This window comes from Oncorhynchus kisutch, linkage group LG19, assembly GCF_002021735.2.
Source record: "Oncorhynchus kisutch isolate 150728-3 linkage group LG19, Okis_V2, whole genome shotgun sequence".
Classification (NCBI taxonomy): domain Eukaryota; kingdom Metazoa; phylum Chordata; class Actinopteri; order Salmoniformes; family Salmonidae; genus Oncorhynchus; species Oncorhynchus kisutch.
The window spans coordinates 57,164,428-57,186,817 of record NC_034192.2 but is presented as its reverse complement, the minus strand read 5'-3'; the positions used below and the strand labels follow the sequence as shown (position 1 = coordinate 57,186,817).

Genomic DNA, 22,390 nt, shown 5'->3' with positions numbered 1-22,390 from the left:
CCCAAAGTAAGAGTGCTGGTCTAGGATCAGGCCCTTACTGACCGTGTAATCTTATTCATTATCATCTAAAAGGGACAACTGATCCTAGATCAGCACTCGTCCTCAGATGCTTTTAAGGAAGGCCCTGGACATGGTCAGACCTATGGGTAACAGATGCTGTAAATGTTTCTATATTCCCCCAACGCCAGTCCTTTATGTGCTATCAGACACACATTGACAGCCAGGACGAGTCCCAAATGGCATCCTATTGCCTATATAGTGCAAATTTTTTGACTAGAGCCCTATGGGCCCTGGTCCAAAGTAGTGCACTATGTAGGGAATAGGGTGCCATTTGGGACTCTCACCCAGACTCCACTCCTGCAGAGACACAGCAGAGCTGTGAATATGATCATGTAATATTTTTAGGGACGAGAGAACGAGAGAGAGAGAGCTGTTCTAGTGCCCCTCCCCTCCAACAAACTACTGGCAGGCGACTACAAATCACCTTACATCATAAATAACTACTCAATATTATTCGTAGATCGGTCAGTCAGTCACAATTTTACCCATAATGCATCCCCCATGCCCTCAGGACAGTCTCAATTTATGTGGCATGGACTCTACACAGCCTTGAAAGCGTTCCACAGGGATGCTTCCCACAGTTGTGTCAAGTTGGCTGGATGTCCTTTTAGGTGGTGGATCATTCTTGATTCACACAAGAATCTGAGCGCGAAAAACCCAGCAACGTTGCAGTTCTTGACACAAACCGTTGCGCCTGTGTAAGTCTTGCTTCCATCCCTCTCCTCCCCCCTACATGGGCTTCAAACCAGGGACCCTCTGCACACATCAACAACTGCCTCCCACGAAGCATCGTTACCCATTGCCCCACAAAAGCAGCGGGCCTTGCAGAGCAAGAGAAACAAGTACTTCAAGGTCTCAGAGTGAGTGATGTCCCCGATTGAAACGCTATTAGCGCACACCTCGCTAACTAGCTAGCCATTTCACAGCGGTTACACCTGGCACCTACTACCTTACCCTGTTCTAAGGCACTTAAATCTTTTGTCTTGCCCATTCACCCTCTGAATGGCAAACATACACAATCCATGTCTCAATTGTCTCAAGGCTTAAAAATCCTTCTTTAACCCGTTTCCTCTTCATCATCTACACTGATTGAAGTGACATCAATAAGGGATCATAGCTTTCACCTGGTCAATGTCATGGAAAGAACAGGTGTTCTTTAATGTTTTGTACACCAAGTATACCTCAGTCACCTGTGTTTGTCCCGAAGTAGCTTGTGAATTTTGATAACACTACATTTTCTGTAGTTTCTGAACCGCTAGGCTGATATCGTTGCCTGAAACGGTAGACCTGGATAGCTGAGTCAATAGACCAGTGGAGAAGAATAGTATGCAGAGACAATACATGTACAAAACAAGCAGAATGGTTGTAATGAGTGGGATACAGGAGTGGGATAACACTCCTCACCTTAGTCATGTTAGTCTACCAGCAAATCAGCAGATATGTTTATATTGCAGAGTTGAGACTGACGTGTACAACATCAACTCTTTATTAAAACATGTAACGTCAACAACAAAACATTAAGACAAACGGAAATGTTTTTAACATATATTTCCCCTCACATGAATGAGAAGTTGCCACATCTGCCTGTTATGCACTGATTCAAATTTAATGGAACAAAAATATACCTGAAAATATATTACAAAAATTATTTTCACTGATTCAAATTTCAAGTCATTCAAAACAGTTTGTCACCATATGTTTACATCACTAAAGCCCCCCCAAAATTATATTTGAATGGTATGAAACCATGTCACAGGCAGGCTTGACACAACAATATATGACTGATTCACGTTTCCTTTAGTCACTGTGCAGTGTGTCTCTTAGCAACACTTCACTGTAATGGTGAGACTCCAGTTAGAGGTAAGGAATGACAGACTCACCATAGCTGCCTCTGAAAACCTGATAAAACCACAGAGGTATTTAAGACCTATCAACTTGAAGATCCCACTAATCTTACACATTAGGATGGTTGAAAGAGAAGAATCCCATCATGGCTTGAAATCAGAGCAGTGGAAACCGTCATGGAATTAACAGGAGAATGCATGTTCAGCGAGGGTTTTTACAGCCACTCCTGAACATGTCTTATTATTAAGATCCTGAGGGCTTTATAGTCTGAGACAAGAGCAGTGTAGGGCTAATCCAGGTCCATGCAACCACGCCCTCCAACTGCCTCAGAATGAATCCACCTCATCTCTTTCACACCTATCAAATAATGTGAGACCAGTGAAATTCTTCAAGCCAAGGATACAGTGAAATATAGGGACAGCTGATCCCTCTCTCTCTCTCAGTTCTGGCTGAGCTTGGTCTTGGTGGCGAAGTCAACACTGAGTTTCCTCATTACCTCACCGTGGCTCTGACCCACCAGGTTTTGGCGAACACTGCCATAGTTCTCCTTGACGAAGTTGGCAAAGGGCGTGGGTGCCCGGGGCTTGGAGGGGTTGAGCAGGACCAGCTGACCCGTACAGACGGCACACACAAACCTCTGGGTGTCCAGAGACTTAGAGTGGCGACCGAGTCTACAGAGGGCAGGAAGAAGAGAACAGTTTAGCCATCAATAGGATGGAGTTTAGCCATCAATAGGTTTAAGAGTTTAGCCATCAATAGGTTTAAGAGTTTAGCCATCAATAGATTTAAGAGTTTAGCCATCAATAGATTTAAGAGTTTAGCCATCAATAGATTTAAGAGTTTAGCCATCAATAGATTTAAGAGTTTAGCCATCAATAGATTTAAGAGTTTAGCCATCAATAGGATGGAGTTTAGACATCAATAGGTTTAAGAGTTTAGCCATCAATAGGTTTAAGAGTTTAGCCATCAATAGGTTTAAGAGTTTAGCCATCAATAGGTTTAAGAGTTTAGCCATCAATAGGATGGATATAATATAGACTTGGTCTTTTACCAAATAGGGCTATCTTATGTATACCACCCCTACCTTGTCACAACACAACTGATTGGCTCAAACACATTAAGGAAAGAAAGAAATTCCACAAATGAACTTAACATGGAACAGCTGTTAATGGAAATGAATTTAAATGCATTCCAGGTGACTACCTCAAAGCTGGTTGAGAGAATGCCAAGAGTGTGCAAAGCTGTCATCAAAGCAAAGGTTGGCTACTTTCAAGAATCAAAAAAAAGTATATATTTTGAATTGTTTAACACTTTTTTGGTTACAACATGATTCCATATGTGTTATTTCACAGTTCTGATGTCTTCACTATTATTCTGCAATGTAGAATGAAACTTTTGACTGGTACTGTACGTGTTTTTGCAGCAGCTGCACTGGTACTGGTACTTGTAGTTAATGTCGTAGCTGTGGCAGCGGGTGACCATGGGCAGCTCGGGGTGTGCCAGCGTGGCCTTGCGGGCGTACAGCTTCCAGAAGGGGCCGTGCCCATCCCTCACACTGTTGATCAACCAGGTGGCAGCGTGGCACATCTCATGAACCAATGTGTCCCGCAGGCGGTCTGGCAAGAGGGAGGATGGAAAGTAACACGGAAGAGACAAGGGAGGGATGGGAGAGAGAGGAAGGATGGGAGAGAGAGGAGAGAGGAAGGATGGGAGAGAGAGAGAGAGAGAAAAAGGATGGGAGAGAAAAAGGATGGGAGAGAGAGAGAGAGAGAGAGAAAAAGGATGGGAGAGAAAAAGGATGGGAGAGAGAGAGAGAGAGAGAGAGAGGAAGGATGGGTGAGAACGAGGCAAGGTGGGAGAGAAAGCAGGATACTTTTTACACAGGTTTAATCATACAGACACGGGCTGTTCAAACTCAAGTTTGACTTTAAATTACTTTCACCAGAACCTAATGTCAACATTATAACAAGATAGATTTAATCTCATGTCATTAGTTCTTCAACCAGTGAAGCCTTACCTGCAGAGTCACAGACTTTCTCAGAGAGTTGGATATGGGCATATCGGTTCCCTCCTCCTCTCTCCTGCCCTGTGACGCAGTAGCCAGCAGTCTTTCTCATCTTGTTATTCCAGCTCACTGACATGTTACTGGGCAGCTGGGGAACAAAGATGTTACAAAGGTAAGAAGAGGTAAAACATGCAAGATAATCCCAGGTCACATGATGTTATGGTGTAGGTCAACGCAAAACACTGTATAAGATGGCATTTTCATCACTCTCCAAGTGATATGGCGGTATATGTATGCTTATAACCTGTGTGTTTAACACGGTATAGCCTATGTATGCTTATAACCTGTGTGTGTGTGTGTGTGCATACCTTGTTGTCGAACACGCTGGTGTTGTACAGGCGATACAGTTTGCTGGTGAGCTCCTCCTTGGTCTGTTTGAAGTTGCGGCTGTAGCTGGAGCCTGGTCCAGACAGAGACTGGAGGAAACACCCAGGAGTCATACACCCTGCTGATACACTGAGGAGAGAAACACCCAGGAGTCATACACCCTGCTGATACACTGAGGAGAGAAACACCCAGGAGTCATACACCCTGCTGATACACTGAGGAGAGAAACACCCAGGAGTCATACACCCTGCTGATACACTGAGGAGAGAAACACCCAGGAGTCAGACACCCTGCTGATACACTGAGGAGAGAAACACCCAGGAGTCAGACACCCTGCTGATACACTGAGGAGAGAAACACCCAGGAGTCAGACACCCTGCTGATACACTGAGGAGAGAAACACCCAGGAGTCATACACCCTGCTGATACACTGAGGAGAGAAACAGTCTGGAGTCTGACACACTGAGGAGAGAAACATTGACCAACACCCTGTCCTGGGCCCTGTTCAGTAGAGTATTGATCTACACCCTGCCATAGGCCCGGTTCAGTAGAGTATTGATCTACACCCAGCCATAGGCCCGGTTCAGTAGAGTATTGAGGTACAGCCCTAGGCCCTGTTCAGTAGAGTATTGAGGTACAGCCCTAGGGCCTGTTCAGTAGAGTATTGAGGTACAGCCCTAGGGCCTGTTCAGTAGAGTATTGAGGTACAGCCCTAGGGCCTGTTCAGTAGAGTATTGAGGTACAGCCCTAGGGCCTGTTCAGTAGAGTATTGAGGTACAGCCCTAGGGCCTGTTCAGTAGAGTATTGAGGTACAGCCCTAGGGCCTGTTCAGTAGAGTATTGAGGTACAGCCCTAGGGCCTGTTCAGTAGAGTATTGAGGTACAGCCCTAGGGCCTGTTCAGTAGAGTATTGAGGTACAGCCCTAGGGCCTGTTCAGTAGAGTATTGAGGTACAGCCCTAGGGCCTGTTCAGTAGAGTATTGAGGTACAGCCCTAGGGCCTGTTCAGTAGAGTATTGAGGTACAGCCCTAGGGCCTGTTCAGTAGAGTATTGAGGTACAGCCCTAGGGCCTGTTCAGTAGAGTATTGAGGTACAGCCCTAGGGCCTGTTCAGTAGAGTATTGAGGTACAGTCCTAGGGCAGGTTCAGTAGAGTATTGAGGTACAGCCCTAGGGCCTGTTCAGTAGAGTATTGAGGTACAGTCCTAGGGCAGGTTCAGTAGAGTATTGAGGTACAGTCCTAGGGCAGGTTCAGTAGAGTATTGAGGTACAGCCCTAGGGCCTGCTTAATATTACCTGGAGAAGGAAAGGCTGCTGGTCTGAAGTCTGGTCTCTGTGGGTTTAGAGACAAGCAGCCTCGCTGGAGTCTTCAGAACCAATGGTGTTCTCCCTACTGGCCGAGGGCCGGCCTCTTTCGAGGCTTTGGGCCTTGGAGCTGACAGGGGGGGCTTCTGATTGGGCCCTGGATTCACACACACGAGGATGCAGCCAATGAGATTAAGTGATACAGAAACAAAAAAAGGAAATGTACCAATTAAAAACCACAGCTGGCAGAAAGAAGCCTTGTGGGTGGACACTGTCTGAACAGAAATATATGAGTTCTATTGAAACACTTTGGGAGCATTATACCATCGTGCATATTTACTTCGTTACGTTACCCTCTCTGATCCAACTCCTGGGACAAGTTTTTAAATATTTTTTAGGTATGTGCCACCCCACTTACTGTTTAGGTGTTGGGGTGTTACCTGTGTCATGTTTAGGTGTTGGGGTGTTACCTGTGTCATGTTTAGGTGTTGGGGTGTTACCTGTGTCATGTTTAGGTGTTGGGGTGTTACCTGTGTCATGTTTAGGTGTTGGGCTGTTGCCAGTCTTGTGGTTCTTCTTAATTCTGTCCAGTAAGCTGAGGAACTCCTCCTCTGAGCTGGCTGAGTCCTCCAGCTTCGACGGGGCTGAGTGGGTCCGCTGTGGAAGGGGGGCCGGGGTGGAAGAGGGGAGAGGAGAGGACAGAGAAGGAGGGGAGGGCGAGGGAAAGAAGATGTCCTCCTGGTTACTTTGTGGAACTTTGACCTTGTGTGTCCGAGACGTGGGCGGATGGCGCACAGGGTGGCGCGTCCTCCACGTGCTCTTCATCAAGATACCATCATCTTCACTGTCGCTGAGGAAAACTGGGGAGTCACACTGGGACAGGGGTCTTCTGACTGGGAGCTGGGAGGATGACGGCTTAGGGGTGTTAGAGGTACCTGTAGAAGACAGACACAGTGACCTGTTGTTGGGACTGAATCATCTCCATGAGTTAAACAAAACAGACAGTGACTGTTGAGTAGGTAACGCTGTCGGCCTAACAACTCCCCTCTAGCCGTGACAATATATCAAAATAAGCAAGGCTTCCTGGGTATTACTTCAATTCTGGCTATGAGAAGAAAAGTCACCACGGTGCTGAACTGAAATTGAGCAGAAAGAACTTCTTCGAAAAACAGATTTCAGTTCATTACAAGCATGTATGTTGACAGTTAATGTTAGCGTATCAAATAGCCCCCTATTCCCTATATAGTCCACTACTTTTGAATAGATTAGTGCCCTACATAGGGAATAGGTTGCCATTAGGGACACAGAAATGTTACCTTTGGCGGTAGGTGTTTTCTTCTTGAGGACAAAGTCATCGTCGGAGGAAGAGCTGTCGACAATAAAGTTTCTGAGGCTGAGGACAAAACGGGAGATAAACCTGAGTATTAACACACGGTAGGGACCATAGTCACGGTAAGAGGTTGAAACCACTGTACCTGTCTACACTGCCACGTTCCGCTTCCTTGGGCTTCGGCTTGGGAGTTTTCACACGGCTCAGGACTTCAGACGAGACACAAGGGAACAGTAAACATGTCATCCCCCATGATGCAGCAGTGCCAGTTATACCGCTCGCTTCGCATCTTCCTCTTCTGCTGTGACTCACTAATTTCTGTTTATTACTGAAGCTCCCGTTTTGGGCCAATCAGTGTAATTTTGTAAATGCGGGATCTCTATGACCAGATGCATCATTCACCAGAGTTTCTGCAAAAGCAGGCCAGTGCTGTCTTGAGATATCGCGTGTGACTCATGTATGAACGGACGGAGACCGAGCCACAGTCCCCTCCCCGATTTCATCATGGAGAACAATGACATGAGTAAGGAGACATCGAAGAGACCTGGGCCTGTTTCCTAGTAGCGATGGAACTTACCGGTGTTTTAATGATGCATCTTTACTACAACGGACGAAGTAGTAACATGTTTCCCAGAACACCACGCAGAGAGAACGTTCACAAGTTGGTAATTGAGAAGTGTCAATACTGATAGGATCAAAAGAAAAGCAGGGCTGCTCTCGGAACAGCTTTCTCCATTCAAATTTGACCTTAAACATTAGAATGATTTCACAATACTGATGACAGATAAGCTCCTGAAGAGATATAATCATCTATGGCTGCAAATATTGAGGCGGCTTATTCTAAAGATTACACTATAATAATAACTCACAGATTTGGCATGTTAAGCTACACATTATGAAATATAGAGGCACAAATGACAGACAGGATCCAAATAGCAAACTAAAACAATTGAATTAACATTGATTTCAATATCATTTAAATATACAAGCCTATAGTCTATACTGTAGGTAGGCTATTTATCTTTTAATGCAGTCACTTCGTTGTGAAGTTATTGGCGGTCACAGAGTGAATGATACACATCTTGATTCTGTGTTTACCAGAGATCGTCGATGTATAAAGTGATGAATCTAACGACGCACTTTGCTGTTCTACGAGTGGTTTGGGGCAGCTGGTAAATAATTTGCCTTTTCAAGTACGACTTTAGTAACGATGGTTTTGGGAAACATCTGAGATTTAATGATGCTCCTACAAAGGTTCTAACAACGAACTTAGCCTTAAGATGCATTTAGGAAACCGGGGCCCTGGACAGTCATAAACAATACTGTTGTTTGACTTAGAAATGACACAAACCAAATTAGACATGACAAACACCCATTCAGAAGTGACATAGAACATTGTTTCAATAAAGGATTCTGAAGCCTCACCCCAACACAAAACATGACTTCACTAATGCAGAAGTCAAGGCACCAGTATGGTACTTACAGTTTTCAAAGCCGCCATCACTGTCTGAGCTTAATACAAGGACTGGTTCACTAGAGGGGAGAGAATCAGAAAATAAACAACAACACATTTTGTCCAATTGAATGACCAGATAGATTAAATGGAATTAAGGGCACTATTCAATCCGTATTGCTGAAGTTCAGCGTTACAGCATGATTGAAATTCACGTTCCCAGGTAAGTGGGTATTGCGTTCTCGGTAAACGCTGCATATGTCTCCTCAATCAGACATTACATTTAGATTTCTATTGGCTAAATCTGTAAGGCTTCAGTTATCCAGATTGAATAGAGACCTATAAGTCTACAAGGCTATAGGCTGGAAGTAGGGTTGTGACGGTCATGGAATTTTCGATGACTGTAATTAGCCAGCCAAATGACAGCGTTCACCATAATAGCGTAAACATTTTTTTATTTTATTACATTTTCTACTCTTCTCCGCTCCGCTCCTGACTGTGTGTGCTGCCATAGAAATTGAATTAATAGAACAGGTGTCCCCATTCAAGTCAATCACAACATAATGGGTGGACTGGCAGCCATTGCGAGTGTACCAATATCAACAAAGCAGGAAGTAAAATATGTGCTTTAATTTGTTGATTCAAGTCACGTGACATTACAATAATAACATTCCATTGCCTGAGCCACATCAGTTAACATCATTTGAATGAACATTCCACATTTCCATGGAAATTGCATCACAATACCAGGCAGCCATTTCAAGTGTACACATGAGTTTACCAGTCAAATTGCCAGGGTTAGAGGTTCCAAGTCTGTTCTTTTCATTCTATTTCTATGTGTGCTGCTGCTGCATTGTGGGAGGTATAAGCCTAGGCAATCGAAGACTTGTTTGCTTGTTCCAGCAAGGAGCAAAAAAGCTTCATCACGTTGTTACAGCAGAAACGGACAGAGACAGAAGAGGAAGCGAGACACTCCACTCCCTCATTTCTTATGGTTACATTACAGTCAATGAACTAAGCAGACCAGACCCAACTGCTATTTCATTGGTGTCTATGGGATAACCACCCCATTAAGCAGACCGGAAGTGACCACTTTATTTCAATGGTAAACGACCTGAGTGAACTATTTTCTTTTAATCACCATCTTTGAAACGTACTAAACCGCACGAATGCCGTCCCAACTTCAGTGAGCTGATTATTCCACGGCAAACACATTTCTTTGAAGGTTATTTTATTTTCACGACAGTCTTCATCCATAACCATTGGTTACACAGTATTTGTGCCAGCACTAGCTGGGCGAATCACTACTTTACCTGACTTTGTTAGCAGCACTGCAATGTTTCCGAGAAGCAGCTTTGGGTGTAGCCTGCTCCACAAGAACTACAGACAAGAAGAACATGGAGATTAATTCATTCAACTACAGTATTTCAATGCATGGCTATCATGTCATAGACCTACATGTTTGGCACTAAGACAACCGTAATCAAGAGTTGGCCAATGCTCATACAGCTCTGGACCAGGTGTAAAGGAATCTTCCAGGTGAACAAAAAGAAAGCAGTCGTAGGTCAAGTCAATCAAACATCAATCAATCAATCCAGGTTTCATATAAATTGCAACAAGGAGCCACTCTGCACAGAAGCAGAGAACATGTCTAACAGGCCCTTTATATTCTAATAGACAAGCAACACAACCCACTGACCCTCACTTACACTGGTCGAAATCATCATCGCTGGACTCTATCAACACCTTGGTCCTGTAACTGTTGCACTTGGAGACCTGGTTCTCTTTCCCTGAGCCTCCGTCATCCTCTTCCTCACTGTCTGGCAGATGTTGCCGGACTCGGGGAGGAAGGTCTTGAACACCCCTGGAGAAGTGATCGCCTGTGGCCGGACGCCGAGTCTTACTGATGCTCTTAATCAGCTGTAAAGAAGACATGGGATGTCTTTGAAATGGCACCCAGGTCAAATGTAGTTCACTGCAAATGGAATGGTGTGCAATTGATAACATAATCACTGGTAGTTCTGATTAATGTGACCAAGTTAAGTAAGATAACAACATACCTGTTCTTCTGCTGTTTTCAACCCTCCCTTCTCTGACCAGCCCAGTTTCTGTGAAACTCTTTGAAATAATCTGTGATTGTCGTCATCCATGGTACTTTTCTCGGTCTATCTTCTCTGTAAGGGGGACAATATAACTATTATCTGCTAACAACATTCCCAGATAGCTACTGTGGCTCTGCCACTGGATAGCCCTCTGGGAAATGCATACAAACAATACATATTTTTTGATGTGCGCGAATCGTGACATAACGTTACCTTTGAAGATGATGATAAGAACTTTTGCTTTGTGCCCACGTTTCGGACAGCTACTGAAAACAACCAACGAAAATTCAAAACTTCACACCGGAAGTGTTTTTCCCCTCTTTTTTTTAAACCGGAAGTTGTCATTGGCAAAGCGAAAACGAGTAGTAATGACGTAGCTAGATGCGGAACTAGGCCTACGTCAACAAATGGTTGCTTTATTCACAATAATAATACGAATTTGTATACTTTTATTCCGCTCAAAATGTCTAAACTACAGTTTCTGAACGCGTATGTTACTGAACGACTAACGGCTGCTGCTCTAGAGATATCCGTAGCCATAGAGACAACAGTAGTAGAGTTGCATCAAGAAATCTCCCGTTCGACGGAGGAGAATGATCGTCTACGAAGACTGTTGGATTTGGTTTTCAACCGACAGATAAAGTCACACAGAGGTTTGCATTGACGACTTGCAACTGTATTAACACACGTCAATCATATGGCAACTTGGCAAGATAGAATCTTAAGATACACGATTGCAAATATACAAGTACTAAAGCAACGCTGCAATTGTAATTTTGAATCCCACAGCAGTATTCTCTGTGTGCCAAAACCAATAAACAAGTTAGCTAGCTTTTTAACATTTTGTAGTTGCCGAAGAAAACTATGCATTTAGAGTTAGACAAAACACTTATTGAATTATCAGCAACTTTATATTTCTTATTTTTCATTTATCAGATACCCACCAGCTCACACTCCCCATATCTGAAGAGGAGGTTCCCCCTGAGCAGCAGCACTGTGAGCAGGAGTGGGGCCCCAGTCTGATTCAGGAGGACCCAGTGCCCACACAGATTAAAGAGGAACAGGAGGAGCTCAGGACCAATCAGGAGGAAGATCAGCTTCAAGGACTGGGGGAGGCTGATCTCATAAAGTTCATATTCACTTCTCCCTGTGTGGAAAGTGACTATGATCAGGAGAACCCATCTCAGCCCTCACATCTACACCAAACCCAAACTGTGGAGGACAGAGAGAGGGACTCTCTACTCACCTACACAACTGATGAGATCAAACTAGAACCTGATGGAGAGAATTACAGAGTATCAGAACCAGCCGGTGACTCTCAGCCCCTCTCTGCAGTAAATCCAGACTGTTCTGCAGCTCCATGTGAAAACATGAAAAGTGATGATGAGGTGGAGAGTGGAGGACAACAATCAGGGTCTAAGACACTCGAATCAAAAAGAAAACAGACAAAGAAAGGAGAAAAGGGGACAGCCACAATGTTGCCCCGTTTGACATCTTCTAGTGTTACTACTCATTATTGCAAGGTGTGTAGGAAGACTTTTCTGTCAAACGGTTTTTTAATCTATCATGTGCGAAAAACACACACAGAGCATAAGGAATGCCAGTGTGGTGTGTGTGGAAAATACTTATGTTCGACAGAAAGTATGACAGATCACCTACAAACTCATACTGAAGAAAACATTTCTTGTCATGTTTGTGGCAAATGTTTCTCTAAGAATGGTGATCTCAAAACACATATTAGGAGTCATACAGGAGAGAAACCATATCAGTGTACTCAATGTAGTAAATGCTACACACAGAAAGTACACCTTAAAAATCATATGAGAACTCATACAGGGGAGAAACCATTTAGGTGTAAAGAATGTGGGAAATACTTCACACAGAAGAATACCCTGTCCAATCACATGATGATCCACAGAGGGGAGAAACCATATCAGTGCAAAATATGTGGAAAAAGCTTCACTGAAAGTGGAACCCTGAGCAGGCATATGAGAGTTCACACAGGGGAGAAACCACATCAGTGCCAAGAATGTGGGAAATGCTTCACTGAACGTGGAAACTTGACTAAACATATAAAGATCCACAGAGGGGAGAAATCCTATTGTTGCAGCTACTGTAGCAGATGCTTTACTGATGAAGCAAATTGTAAAAGACACATGAGGACCGTTCACAACAATGAGAACATATGACAATGGAGTTAATCCTGAGTAGAGTAAAACCTTCAGATAGAAAATCTAATGTATTAGAACTCACACAATTCCGTGCCCTGCTCTACGTGACGGATAAACGTATATTTTCCATACATTTCTTCAGTATGTCGGAGTTTTTCACATCATATTTTCATTACATCTTCTACAACCCTACTATGGATATGTGGGCATTTCTGTTAAAATGTTTTGTTTATTTTCTTGCAAACTTTATTGTATTTCCATGTGAATTACCTGTATAAATAAAGGTTAAATGAAAAAAAAACAATCAGAGTTATTGCTCATGTAAGAACATGGCTGAGCTCTTTAAATCACCACTTCCATAAGTCAGGATTCCCATTTGATTCAGCCATGCCTCCTTGCCCTTCCAACATTTCCTCATCTCCCACCCCTTCTAATGCGACTATCCCCGATGCTTCTCCCTCTTTAGGATCAGCTTGATCTCTGCCCTGCTACAAAGTTTCTCCCTGCAGGCGGTCACTGAGTCTGAGGTGTTAAAGGAGCTCCTTAAACTTGACCCCAAAAAAACATCTGGTTCAGATGGTTTAGACCCTTTCTTCTTTAAGGTTGTTGCCCCTATCATCCAAGCCTATCTCTGACCTTTTTAACATGTCTCTCTTCTCTGGGGAGGTTCCCATTGCTTGGATGGCAGCCATGGTTCATCCTTTATTTAAAGGGGGAGATCAAGCTGATCCTAACTGTTATTGGCCTATTTCTATTTTGCCCTGTTAATCAAAAGTGTTGAGAAAAGTTGCCAATAATCAACTGACTGGCTTTCTTGTTGTCTATAGTATTCTCTCTGGTATGCAATCTGGTTTCCACTCAGGTTATGGATGTGTCACTGCAACCTTAAAGGTCCTCAATGATGTCCCCATTGCCCTTGATTCTAAGCAATGTTGTGGTGCTATTTTTATTGACTTGGCCAAAGCTTTTGATATGGTAGACCATTCCATTCTTGTGGGCCAGCTAAGGAGTATTGGTGTCTCTGTGGGGTCTTTGGGCTGGTTTGCTAACTACCTTTCTCAAAGAGTGCAGTGTATAAAGTCAGAACATCTGCTCTCTCAACCAGTGCCTGTCACCAAGGGAGTACCCCCAGGCTCGATCCTAGGCCCCACACTCTTCTTACATCACCAACATAGCTCAGGCAGTAGGAAGCTCTCTCATCCATTTACAGTATATCACAAAAGTGAATATTTGAGTATATATTTTCATGTGACAACACTGAAGAAATGACACTTTGCTACAATGTAAAGTAGTGAGTGTGCAGCTTGTATAACAGTGTAAATTTGCTGTCCCCTCAAAATAACTCAACACACAGCCATTAATGTCTAAACCGCTGGCAACAAAAGTGAGTGAAAATGTCCAAATTATATACATACATACCATATAATTACATCTCTGTATATCTGTTGCAGGACCCACTGGTTGATATTTATTTATAAAACCCTCTTAGGCCTCACTCCCTCCTATCTGAGAAATCTACTGCAGCACTCATCCTCCACATACAACACCCGTTCTGCCAGTCACATTCTGTTAAAGGTCCCCAAAGCACACACATCACTGGGTCGCTCCTCTTTTCAGTTCGCTGCAGCTAGCTACTGGAACGAGCTGCAATAAACACTCAAACTGGACAGTTTTATCTCAGTCTTTTCATTCAAAGACTCAATCATGGACTCTTAGTGGCCAGGTCGCAATTGTAAATGAGAACTTGTTCTCAACTTGCCTACCTGGTTAAATAAAGGTTAAATAAATAAATTACTGACAGTTGTGGCTGCTTTGCGTGATGTATTGTTGTCTCTACATTCTTGCCCTTTGTGCTGTTGTCTGTGCCCAAAGATGTTTGTACCATGTTTTGTGCTGCTACCATGTTATGTTGCTACCATGCTGTGTTGTCATGTGTTGCTGCCTGCTATGTTGTTGTCTTATAGGTCTCTGTGTAGTGTCTCTCTTGTCGTGATGTGTGTTTTGTTATATATTTATATTAGATTTATTTTTAATCCCAGCTCCCGTCCCCGCAGGAGGCCTTTTGCCTTTTGGTAGGCCTTCGTTGTAAATAAGAATTTGTTCTTAACTGACATGCCCAGTTAAATAAAGTTCAAATAAAATAATATGTATTGCAGATTGACGCAAATGACATTTCAGTCACTTAACAGTCTCAACCAAGTTCTGCTTACACTTGTTTCATCTTGGGAAGATGTTGGTTAGGCTACATTGCTTATTACCTTTTCAAAAACATGAAATGTTGGATACAACGTATATAGCATTAGACACGTCATCATTTTTTGTTGTTGAGACTTTTACAATAGAGAGACTATTTTTGTGTAAGCCACACGATGGCGCCCACGGCCAAAGCCATTCGGTGAGGCGGAAGCTGTCATTTGCAAAAAGGAAACGTGAGTGATCTCTCTTCCGGATAATCGGTTTTTTTTTACGTGTTTTGTAGGATATAATCAAAGAGTTTCTAAACCCAGACGCGCAACATCGCAAGCAGACCGGACCGGGGTTTGAGAAGTCAATGAGAGAAGTAAAAAGTTATTCCTTAGTAGTTAATTTTCTCGAAATCCAAAGGCATAACCTATATTCGAGCCAAGTAGTTGAACATGTTATTACTCCAAAATCGTGAAAGTGACAAACTGAAGCGTTTTCATTTAGCTCACATTGCAAACGACAGGTTGTGGTCTATCTTGGGTTAGTTTGACACAATGATGTGTTTCTGCGCATGAGCATAGCTATCCAACGTCGCCTACAAGTCTTCATACTGTACTGTCTTTGATATAATATGTATCTATATATCTATTACTGGTACATAACCATTATACCGTAGAATAAGAAGCTCACTTGCTACATTTTGACTACGTGAAATGTAACGTTATAGGCGGAACAGAATAATACCAACTTGTCGACTTTCATTCCGGTCAAAATGTCTAAACTACAGTTGCTGAACGTGTATGTTACTGAACGACTAACAGCGGCTGTTGCAGAGATCTCCGTGGCGGTCGACAGAACAGTAGTAGAGTTGTATGAAGAAATATCCCGTTCTAAGGAGGAGAATAACCGTCTGCGAAGGCTGTTGGATTTGGTTTTCAACCCGGAGATAAAGTTACACAAAGCAGGTTTGTATTGACTAGCTACTGTATTTGCCAGAATAGATTCCGACCATCGACCCTACACTTCGTTTACAGCTGCATTTGGGTCGGACCCCATTCATAGTCATAGATGCTAACTGCTGCTGCAGCCCAATTGATGATAGTATCTTCTGGTCAGGGGACTTCTGTTGATCAGAGCCCCGACTCTCGTTCTTAACATTAAAACGCATCGCTTGGGGTACGGTTTTGGAAACATAAGGAACGTATCCTTCATATCAACAATAGACTATTTCCAAAATGACTGTACACAGTAGGATTGGGGTTAGTGTTCTCACGGCCATATCTCCATGTTTACAGCTCTTTTTAAAATTTTATTTTTACAGAAGACAAATGGAAGACATACTCTGTCACCTGTGCCAATTAGCTATCTAGCGTGGGCCGAACACCTGTGTGTATTAGAGGTCTACCTCTATCTAGCGTGGGCCGAACACCTGTGGGTATTAGAGGTCTACCTCTATCTAGTGTGGGCCGAACACCTGTGTGTATTAGAGGTCGACCTCTATCTAGTGTGGGCCGAACACCTGTGTGTATTTGAGGTCGACCTCTATCTAGTGTGTGCCGAACACCTGTGTGTATTAGAGGTCTACCTCTATCTAGTGTGCCGAACACCTGTGTGTATTTGAGGTCGACCTCTATCTAGTGTGGGCCGAACACCTGTGTGTATTAGAGGTCGACCTCTATCTAGTGTGGGCCGAACACCTGTGTGTATTAGAGGTCGACCTCTAGTGTGTATCCATAACAGGGGAGGAAGTGTAGTTCGACAACTGGGGGCACACACAGCATATAGATATGTGCAGTAAGTGTATCATTATTTATTTGAGAGATTATTTATTGCAGATCAGGGTTATAAGCATATGTTTCGAATGAAGGATCCAACTTACTTGGACATTCGTTAGTGATGGGGGAAAACGGAGATAGTTAGTTACATATAAGGATTTTTTTTTTGATTATATATCCCATTGTTTTGAAAATATAGCAATGTATATATATTTTTTTGCTCATCCACCAAAACTCCATATCCTTTTCTCCATGTTCTTTTTAAAAGGGGAGCCAATTCGTTTTCAGCACAATTAATTCTATGACTGATCAAAACGTGTTTTCTCTCTCTTGTCCCTCAGGAAGCCGGTCAGACCCCAGTGCAGCTGTATAGCACGTGTAGGGTCGGAACCTATTCAGACTACCTCTGTATTAGCTCAATTTACATGAATCAAACTGATATCAAGTTAATACAAGAATTGAGCTTCAATTGTAATATTGAGTCTATAAAGATGTTTTAATCAATAACATGGAAGTAATCAAATAGCTCAGTAGCATTTTTAACATTGAATTCTAAGTAGCTTTATACTTCTCTATCAGATCCCCAGCAGCTCACTCTCCCCATATCTGAAGAGGAGGTTCTCCCTGAACAGCAGCACTGTGAGCAGGAGTGGAGCCCCAGTCTGATTCAGGAGGACCCAGTGCCCACACAGATTAAAGAGGAACAGGAGGAACAACAGACCAGTCAAGAGGAAGATCAGCTTCAAGGGCTCTTTGATACCAAAGACTCCATATTCACTTCTCCCTGTGTGGAAAGTGACTGTGATCAAGAGAACCCATCTCAGCCCTCACATCTTCACCAAACCCAAACTGTTGAAGATAGAGAGAGGGACTCTCTACTCACCGACACATCTATAGAGATCAAACTAGAACCTGATGTAGAGGACTACAGAGGATCAGAACCAGCCAGTGACTCTCAGCCCCTCTCTGCAGTAACTCCAGACTGTTCTGCAGCTCAGTGTGAAAACATGGAAAGTGATGATGAGGTGGAGAGTAGAGGACAACAATCAGGGTCTAAGACACTCGAATCCAAGAGAAAACAGATTGAGAATGGAGAAAGCTCTCATACCAATACTGGAGGCAGGACGGCCACTATGTTGCCCCATTTGACATCTTCTAGTCAAACTTATTCTGCTCCTTATTGTTGTAAGGTGTGTGAAATATTTCTTTAATTTGCGAAAAACACACACAGAGCATAAAGAATGCCAGTGTGGTGTGTGTGGAAAAAAACCTATATATTCTACAGAAAGTATGACAGGTCTCCTACAAACTCATACTGAAGAAAACATTTCTTGTCATGATTGTGGCAAATGTTTATCTAAAGAATAGGGATCACACAATACATAGGAGGCACACAGGAGACAAACCATATTGGTGCAATCAATGTAGGATATACTACACACAGAACGTACACCTTAACCTGTTAACGCCTATTGTGACATGTCACGGTGTCTTTAAACACCTGGGGCCTCATTTATCAGTGTGTACACACAAAACATTCTCTAAACCTAGCATGTCACGGTGTCTTTAAACACCTGGGGCCTCATTTATCAGTGTGTACACACAAAACATTCTCTAAACCTAGCATGTCACGGTGTCTTTAAACACCTGGGGCCTCATTTATCAGTGTGTATGCACAAAACATTCTCTAAACCTAGCATGTCACGGTGTCTTTAAACACCTGGGGCCTCATTTATCAGTGTGTATGCACAAAACATTCTCTAAACCTAGCATGTCACGGTGTCTTTAAACACCTGGGGCCTCATTTATCAGTGTGTATGCACAAAACATTCTCTAAACCTAGCATGTCACGGTGTCTTTAAACACCTGGGGCCTCATTTATCAGTGTGTACACACAAAACATTCTCTAAACCTAGCATGTCACGGTGTCTTTAAACACCTGGGGCCTCATTTATCAGTGTGTACACACAAAACATTCTCTAAACCTAGCATGTCACGGTGCATGCGCCCGTTTTCCCGCAAAGGTTGGCATTCATCAGTTTTGAACCTGATAGGAAAGTGTGCGTATCTCCGCCCATTCACATACACAACACCTAGTGGTTGATCAACTGTATTGCAAGCAAATGTCATTTTGGTGGAATTGGTTTGATGGAAATGATAATAATGGCTAATATAAAGACAATGTAATCCTAATGATAAAACTGATGCATTTGCCGTTGGTATGTCATACGTATATTAATTTTACTTTTACTATTTAAAGTCCTAAATCATAATCACATTACAGGACATGTCTATTATTATATAGGACTAAATCATAATCACATTACAGGACATGTCTATTATTATATATGACTAAATCATAATCACATTACAGGACATGTCTATTATTATATAGGACTAAATCATAATCACATTACAGGACATGTCTATTATTATATAGGACTAAATCATAATCACATTACAGGACATGTCTATTATTATATAGGACTAAATCATAATCACATTACAGGACATGTCTATTATTATATAGGACTAAATCATAATCACATTACAGGACATGATCAGTACTTCAGTTGTAAGTGGCTCTGTTGCGCTCACATTTTACAGTTGATAGACAACTGTTTCACTGTTACAAACGTAGACTTCTCTTTTTTAACAAGAGCCTTTAAAGAAATCAAATGTCTCCAGTACTGCTGCTGATGGGCTTATTGGTTGTCTGGCTATATATATTACACAGGCTGTGACCTATTTCTTGGTCGACTCATACCAACATCTCTGTGCATTAGTGGTGGGGTTGGCTAAATAACTACAACAGAACAGTGATAAAGGAAATGAAAAATGCCCAGAGCTCGTGGCTGATCGGTACCGGAGCAAAATTGAAATGGGCAGAAGATCCACGTTAATTTCTTTTTTATACACTCCACGCTCCAGCCAAATTACGCTCCACTACAGCCCCACTTCCATCCTCTGGTGTGGACCATGTTAAATCCTTAGTGATGTGGACACTAAGACCCGCCCCACTACAGCCCCACTTCCATCCTCTGGTGTGGACCATGTTAAGTCCTTAGTGATGTGGACACTAAGACCCGTCCCACTACAGCCCCACTTCCATCCTCTGGTGTGGACCATGTTAAATCCTTAGTGATGTGGACACTAAGACCCGCCCCACGACAGCTCCACTCCCATCCTCTGGTGTGGACCATGTTAAGTCCTTAGTGATGTGGACACCGCCCCACTACAGCCCCACTTCCATCCTCTGGTGTGGACCATGTTAAGTCCTTAGTGATGTGGACACTAAGACCCGCCCCACTACAGCCCCACTTCCATCCTCTGGTGTGGACCATGTTAAGTCCTTAGTGATGTGGACACCGCTCCACTACAGCCCCGTCGATGTTGATGGGGGCGTGCTTTCCCCTCTTTCTCCTATAGGCCACGATCAGCTCCTTGGTCTTACTGACGTTGAAGGAGAGGTTGTTATCCTGGCACCACACTGCCAAGTCTCTGACCTGCTCCCTGTCGGCTGCCTCGTCCATGACCAGGTCGAGCACCTTCATGTTGCTTCTACACCTGCATTGCTTGCTGTTTGGGGTTTTAGGCTGGGTTTCTGTACAGCACTTTGAGATATCAGCTGATGTACGAAGGGCTATATAAATAAATTTGATTTGATTTTGATTTGATTTGTCAGCAAACTTAATGATGGTGTTGGAGTTGTACGTGACCACACAGTCGTGAGTGAACAGGGAGTAGAGGAGGGGACTAAGCACACACCCTTGAGGGGCCCCTATGTTGAGTGTCAGCATGGCGGAGGTGTTTTTGCCTACCCTGTCCAATCATATCCAGGTGGAGGAGGGCAGTGTAAAGTGCAGTAGAGACTGTCATCTGTGGATCTGTTGGGGCGGTATGCAAATTGAAGTGGGTAATTCAATAGCCAACCCAACAATGCTGGAAAGTAAATAGACCAGTAGCCTATTTAAAATATTTGCCAATATGGATATGCTACAGCATTGTTGTGCGATAGGAACGTGACATCATAGCATTTCATCTCAGAGCCTATACCATGGCAGGAGATTGTGTTTCTATCATGTATTGATAAGTTAAATATTGAACAACAATTTGTCTTTTTCATAAAAGTGTGGGCTGTAGCATTTATTTTTAAATGGTTCGAATAGACAATCAATTTTGCAGAATGCGCGGCCAGTGATTGACTACGGCTATAGGCAGCATGCATTTTTAGATTAAAAAAAACGCTAAAGAAATGTGATCAAATTTGCCATTTGTGCTTTCTTTTAGAAATTGTCATGGCTCAGTTCCAACATCTCTACATCATACAGCAAATTGTCATGGCCCAGTTCCAACATCTCTACATCATACAGCAAATTGTCATGGCCCAGTTCCAACATCTCTACATCATACAGCAAATTGGCTCTGATTTATCAATGACAACATGCGTATATGTTGCATGCAACAGTTTGATAAATCCCAATCATTTGTCACGCAATGCATTCTCAGACTGGTTGAACAATAACCATCTCAAAAGTAGTGTGTGTGTGTGTGTGTGCACTCTGGCTGGCTGTATTTCATACGTGTTCATATTTTTTTTCAGCATCCCACCCAAGAGACATTCAACTGTTTAAGATGCTTTTGCATTCATCACTATGACGACAGTGATTAACGGCTAATAATAATAATTGTAACTCATTATGATAATGATAATAATGATGATATTGTATGGTTATTTGGTTAGGTTGCCACAGGCCTGAACCAAGCTAATACAAGAGGACGTCCAGCTGCTGACGCCATACACCCTCCAAAGCCACCCAAAGTGGTCCGTACTGGAGTTACTGATGATGTCCGCACGGATCAAATTGAACACTGGCCAGTGAAGTGTGAGACGCGGGGTCGCTGCAAAGTCTGCCAGAAAAATGTAACGAATACCCTCTGTCAGAAATGTGACGTAAGACTGTGTTTCACTTTTGAGAGGAATTGCTACAAGTTGTACCACATGCCTTAGTGCAATATGTTTACGATGCAGAAATAATTACACACTGACACGATGAACAACTTGTTCAATATATATATGATGCTTCTTCTGGAACGTGGATTTCAGAAGTGATGAGTCAGGCTTCATGATGAACGTTTATATTTCGATGGTTTTATGCCATTGTATTGCTATTGTTGTATTTAAACGCAATGATACACACACACACTCTCTCTCCTGTCTTTATCAGAGTTGAATATGTTATGAATTATTATTGAGATTTTGTGTATTTATGAAGATTTTGCCATTTCCTTTGCAATTCGGGACTTAACTCAGGGTTATACTTGGTTCACAGAGAAATAGAGCTGTAAGATTTGATAAACTGAGTGGTTTCTGTGTTTTGTATTTAAAAGAGACATATGTTACAGTATATGTAATATGTTATTTGGGTCTCCTAATCACAGCTTCAAGTTCATGCAAGGACAACTGGGTCTGGGTATCTAAGGGTTAAATGTCATATGAGAACTCATACAAGGGAGAAACTATTTAGGTGTCAACAATGTAGAGAATCAAATCATACTTTTTGTCACATGCACCGAATACAACAAGTGTAGACTTTACTGTGACATTCTTATTTACAAGCCCTTAACCAACACTGCAGTTCAATAAGAGTTATGAACATATTTGCCAAGTAGACAAAAGTTAAATGTAATAATAAAAAGTAACACAATAAGAATAACAATAACGAGGCTCTATACAGGGGACACCGGTACCGGGTCAGTGTGGAGGCTCTATACA

The 22,390-nt window shown here is 42.8% G+C and overlaps 2 protein-coding genes across 7 annotated transcripts; one reads left to right on the top strand and one right to left on the bottom strand.

Moving 5' to 3' along the window:
* Window positions 1-1,528: 1,528 nt before the first annotated feature.
* LOC109910204 (acidic repeat-containing protein) lies at window positions 1,529-11,515 on the bottom strand. 3 transcript variants are annotated; one of them, XM_031797215.1, is made up of 13 exons: window positions 11,429-11,515; window positions 10,443-10,556; window positions 10,092-10,302; window positions 9,696-9,762; window positions 8,413-8,462; window positions 7,075-7,138; window positions 6,916-6,992; window positions 6,130-6,534; window positions 5,591-5,756; window positions 4,279-4,426; window positions 3,923-4,058; window positions 3,317-3,521; window positions 1,529-2,576 (listed from the first exon to the last, which is right to left on the bottom strand). In XM_031797215.1, exons 2-13 carry the CDS (start codon window positions 10,530-10,532, stop codon window positions 2,345-2,347), a joined length of 1,851 nt encoding a protein of 616 aa, XP_031653075.1. In that variant the 5' UTR covers window positions 10,533-10,556; window positions 11,429-11,515; the 3' UTR covers window positions 1,529-2,344. The 3 variants fall into 3 exon arrangements, with proteins under 3 accessions (XP_031653075.1, XP_031653074.1, XP_031653076.1); XM_031797214.1 differs by lacking the exon at window positions 11,429-11,515 and adding an exon at window positions 10,698-10,829; XM_031797216.1 differs by lacking the exon at window positions 11,429-11,515 and having other exon boundaries at window positions 10,092-10,357; window positions 10,443-10,555.
* On the top strand, window positions 10,831-21,990 carry LOC109865009 (zinc finger and SCAN domain-containing protein 12). 4 transcript variants are annotated; one of them, XM_031797217.1, is made up of 4 exons: window positions 10,832-11,137; window positions 11,421-11,458; window positions 17,232-17,804; window positions 21,359-21,990. In XM_031797217.1, the coding sequence occupies exons 1-4, from the start codon at window positions 10,948-10,950 to the stop codon at window positions 21,623-21,625; spliced, it is 1,068 nt and encodes a 355-aa protein (XP_031653077.1). In that variant the 5' UTR covers window positions 10,832-10,947; the 3' UTR covers window positions 21,626-21,990. The 4 variants fall into 4 exon arrangements, 3 of the variants coding, with proteins under 3 accessions (XP_020308703.1, XP_031653077.1, XP_020308707.1); XR_004204170.1 differs by lacking the exons at window positions 10,832-11,137; window positions 11,421-11,458 and adding exons at window positions 15,144-15,215; window positions 15,673-15,804 and having other exon boundaries at window positions 17,194-17,804; XM_020453118.2 differs by lacking the exons at window positions 10,832-11,137; window positions 11,421-11,458 and adding an exon at window positions 15,116-15,804 and having other exon boundaries at window positions 17,194-17,804.
* The last annotated feature ends 400 nt before the right edge of the window (window positions 21,991-22,390 follow it).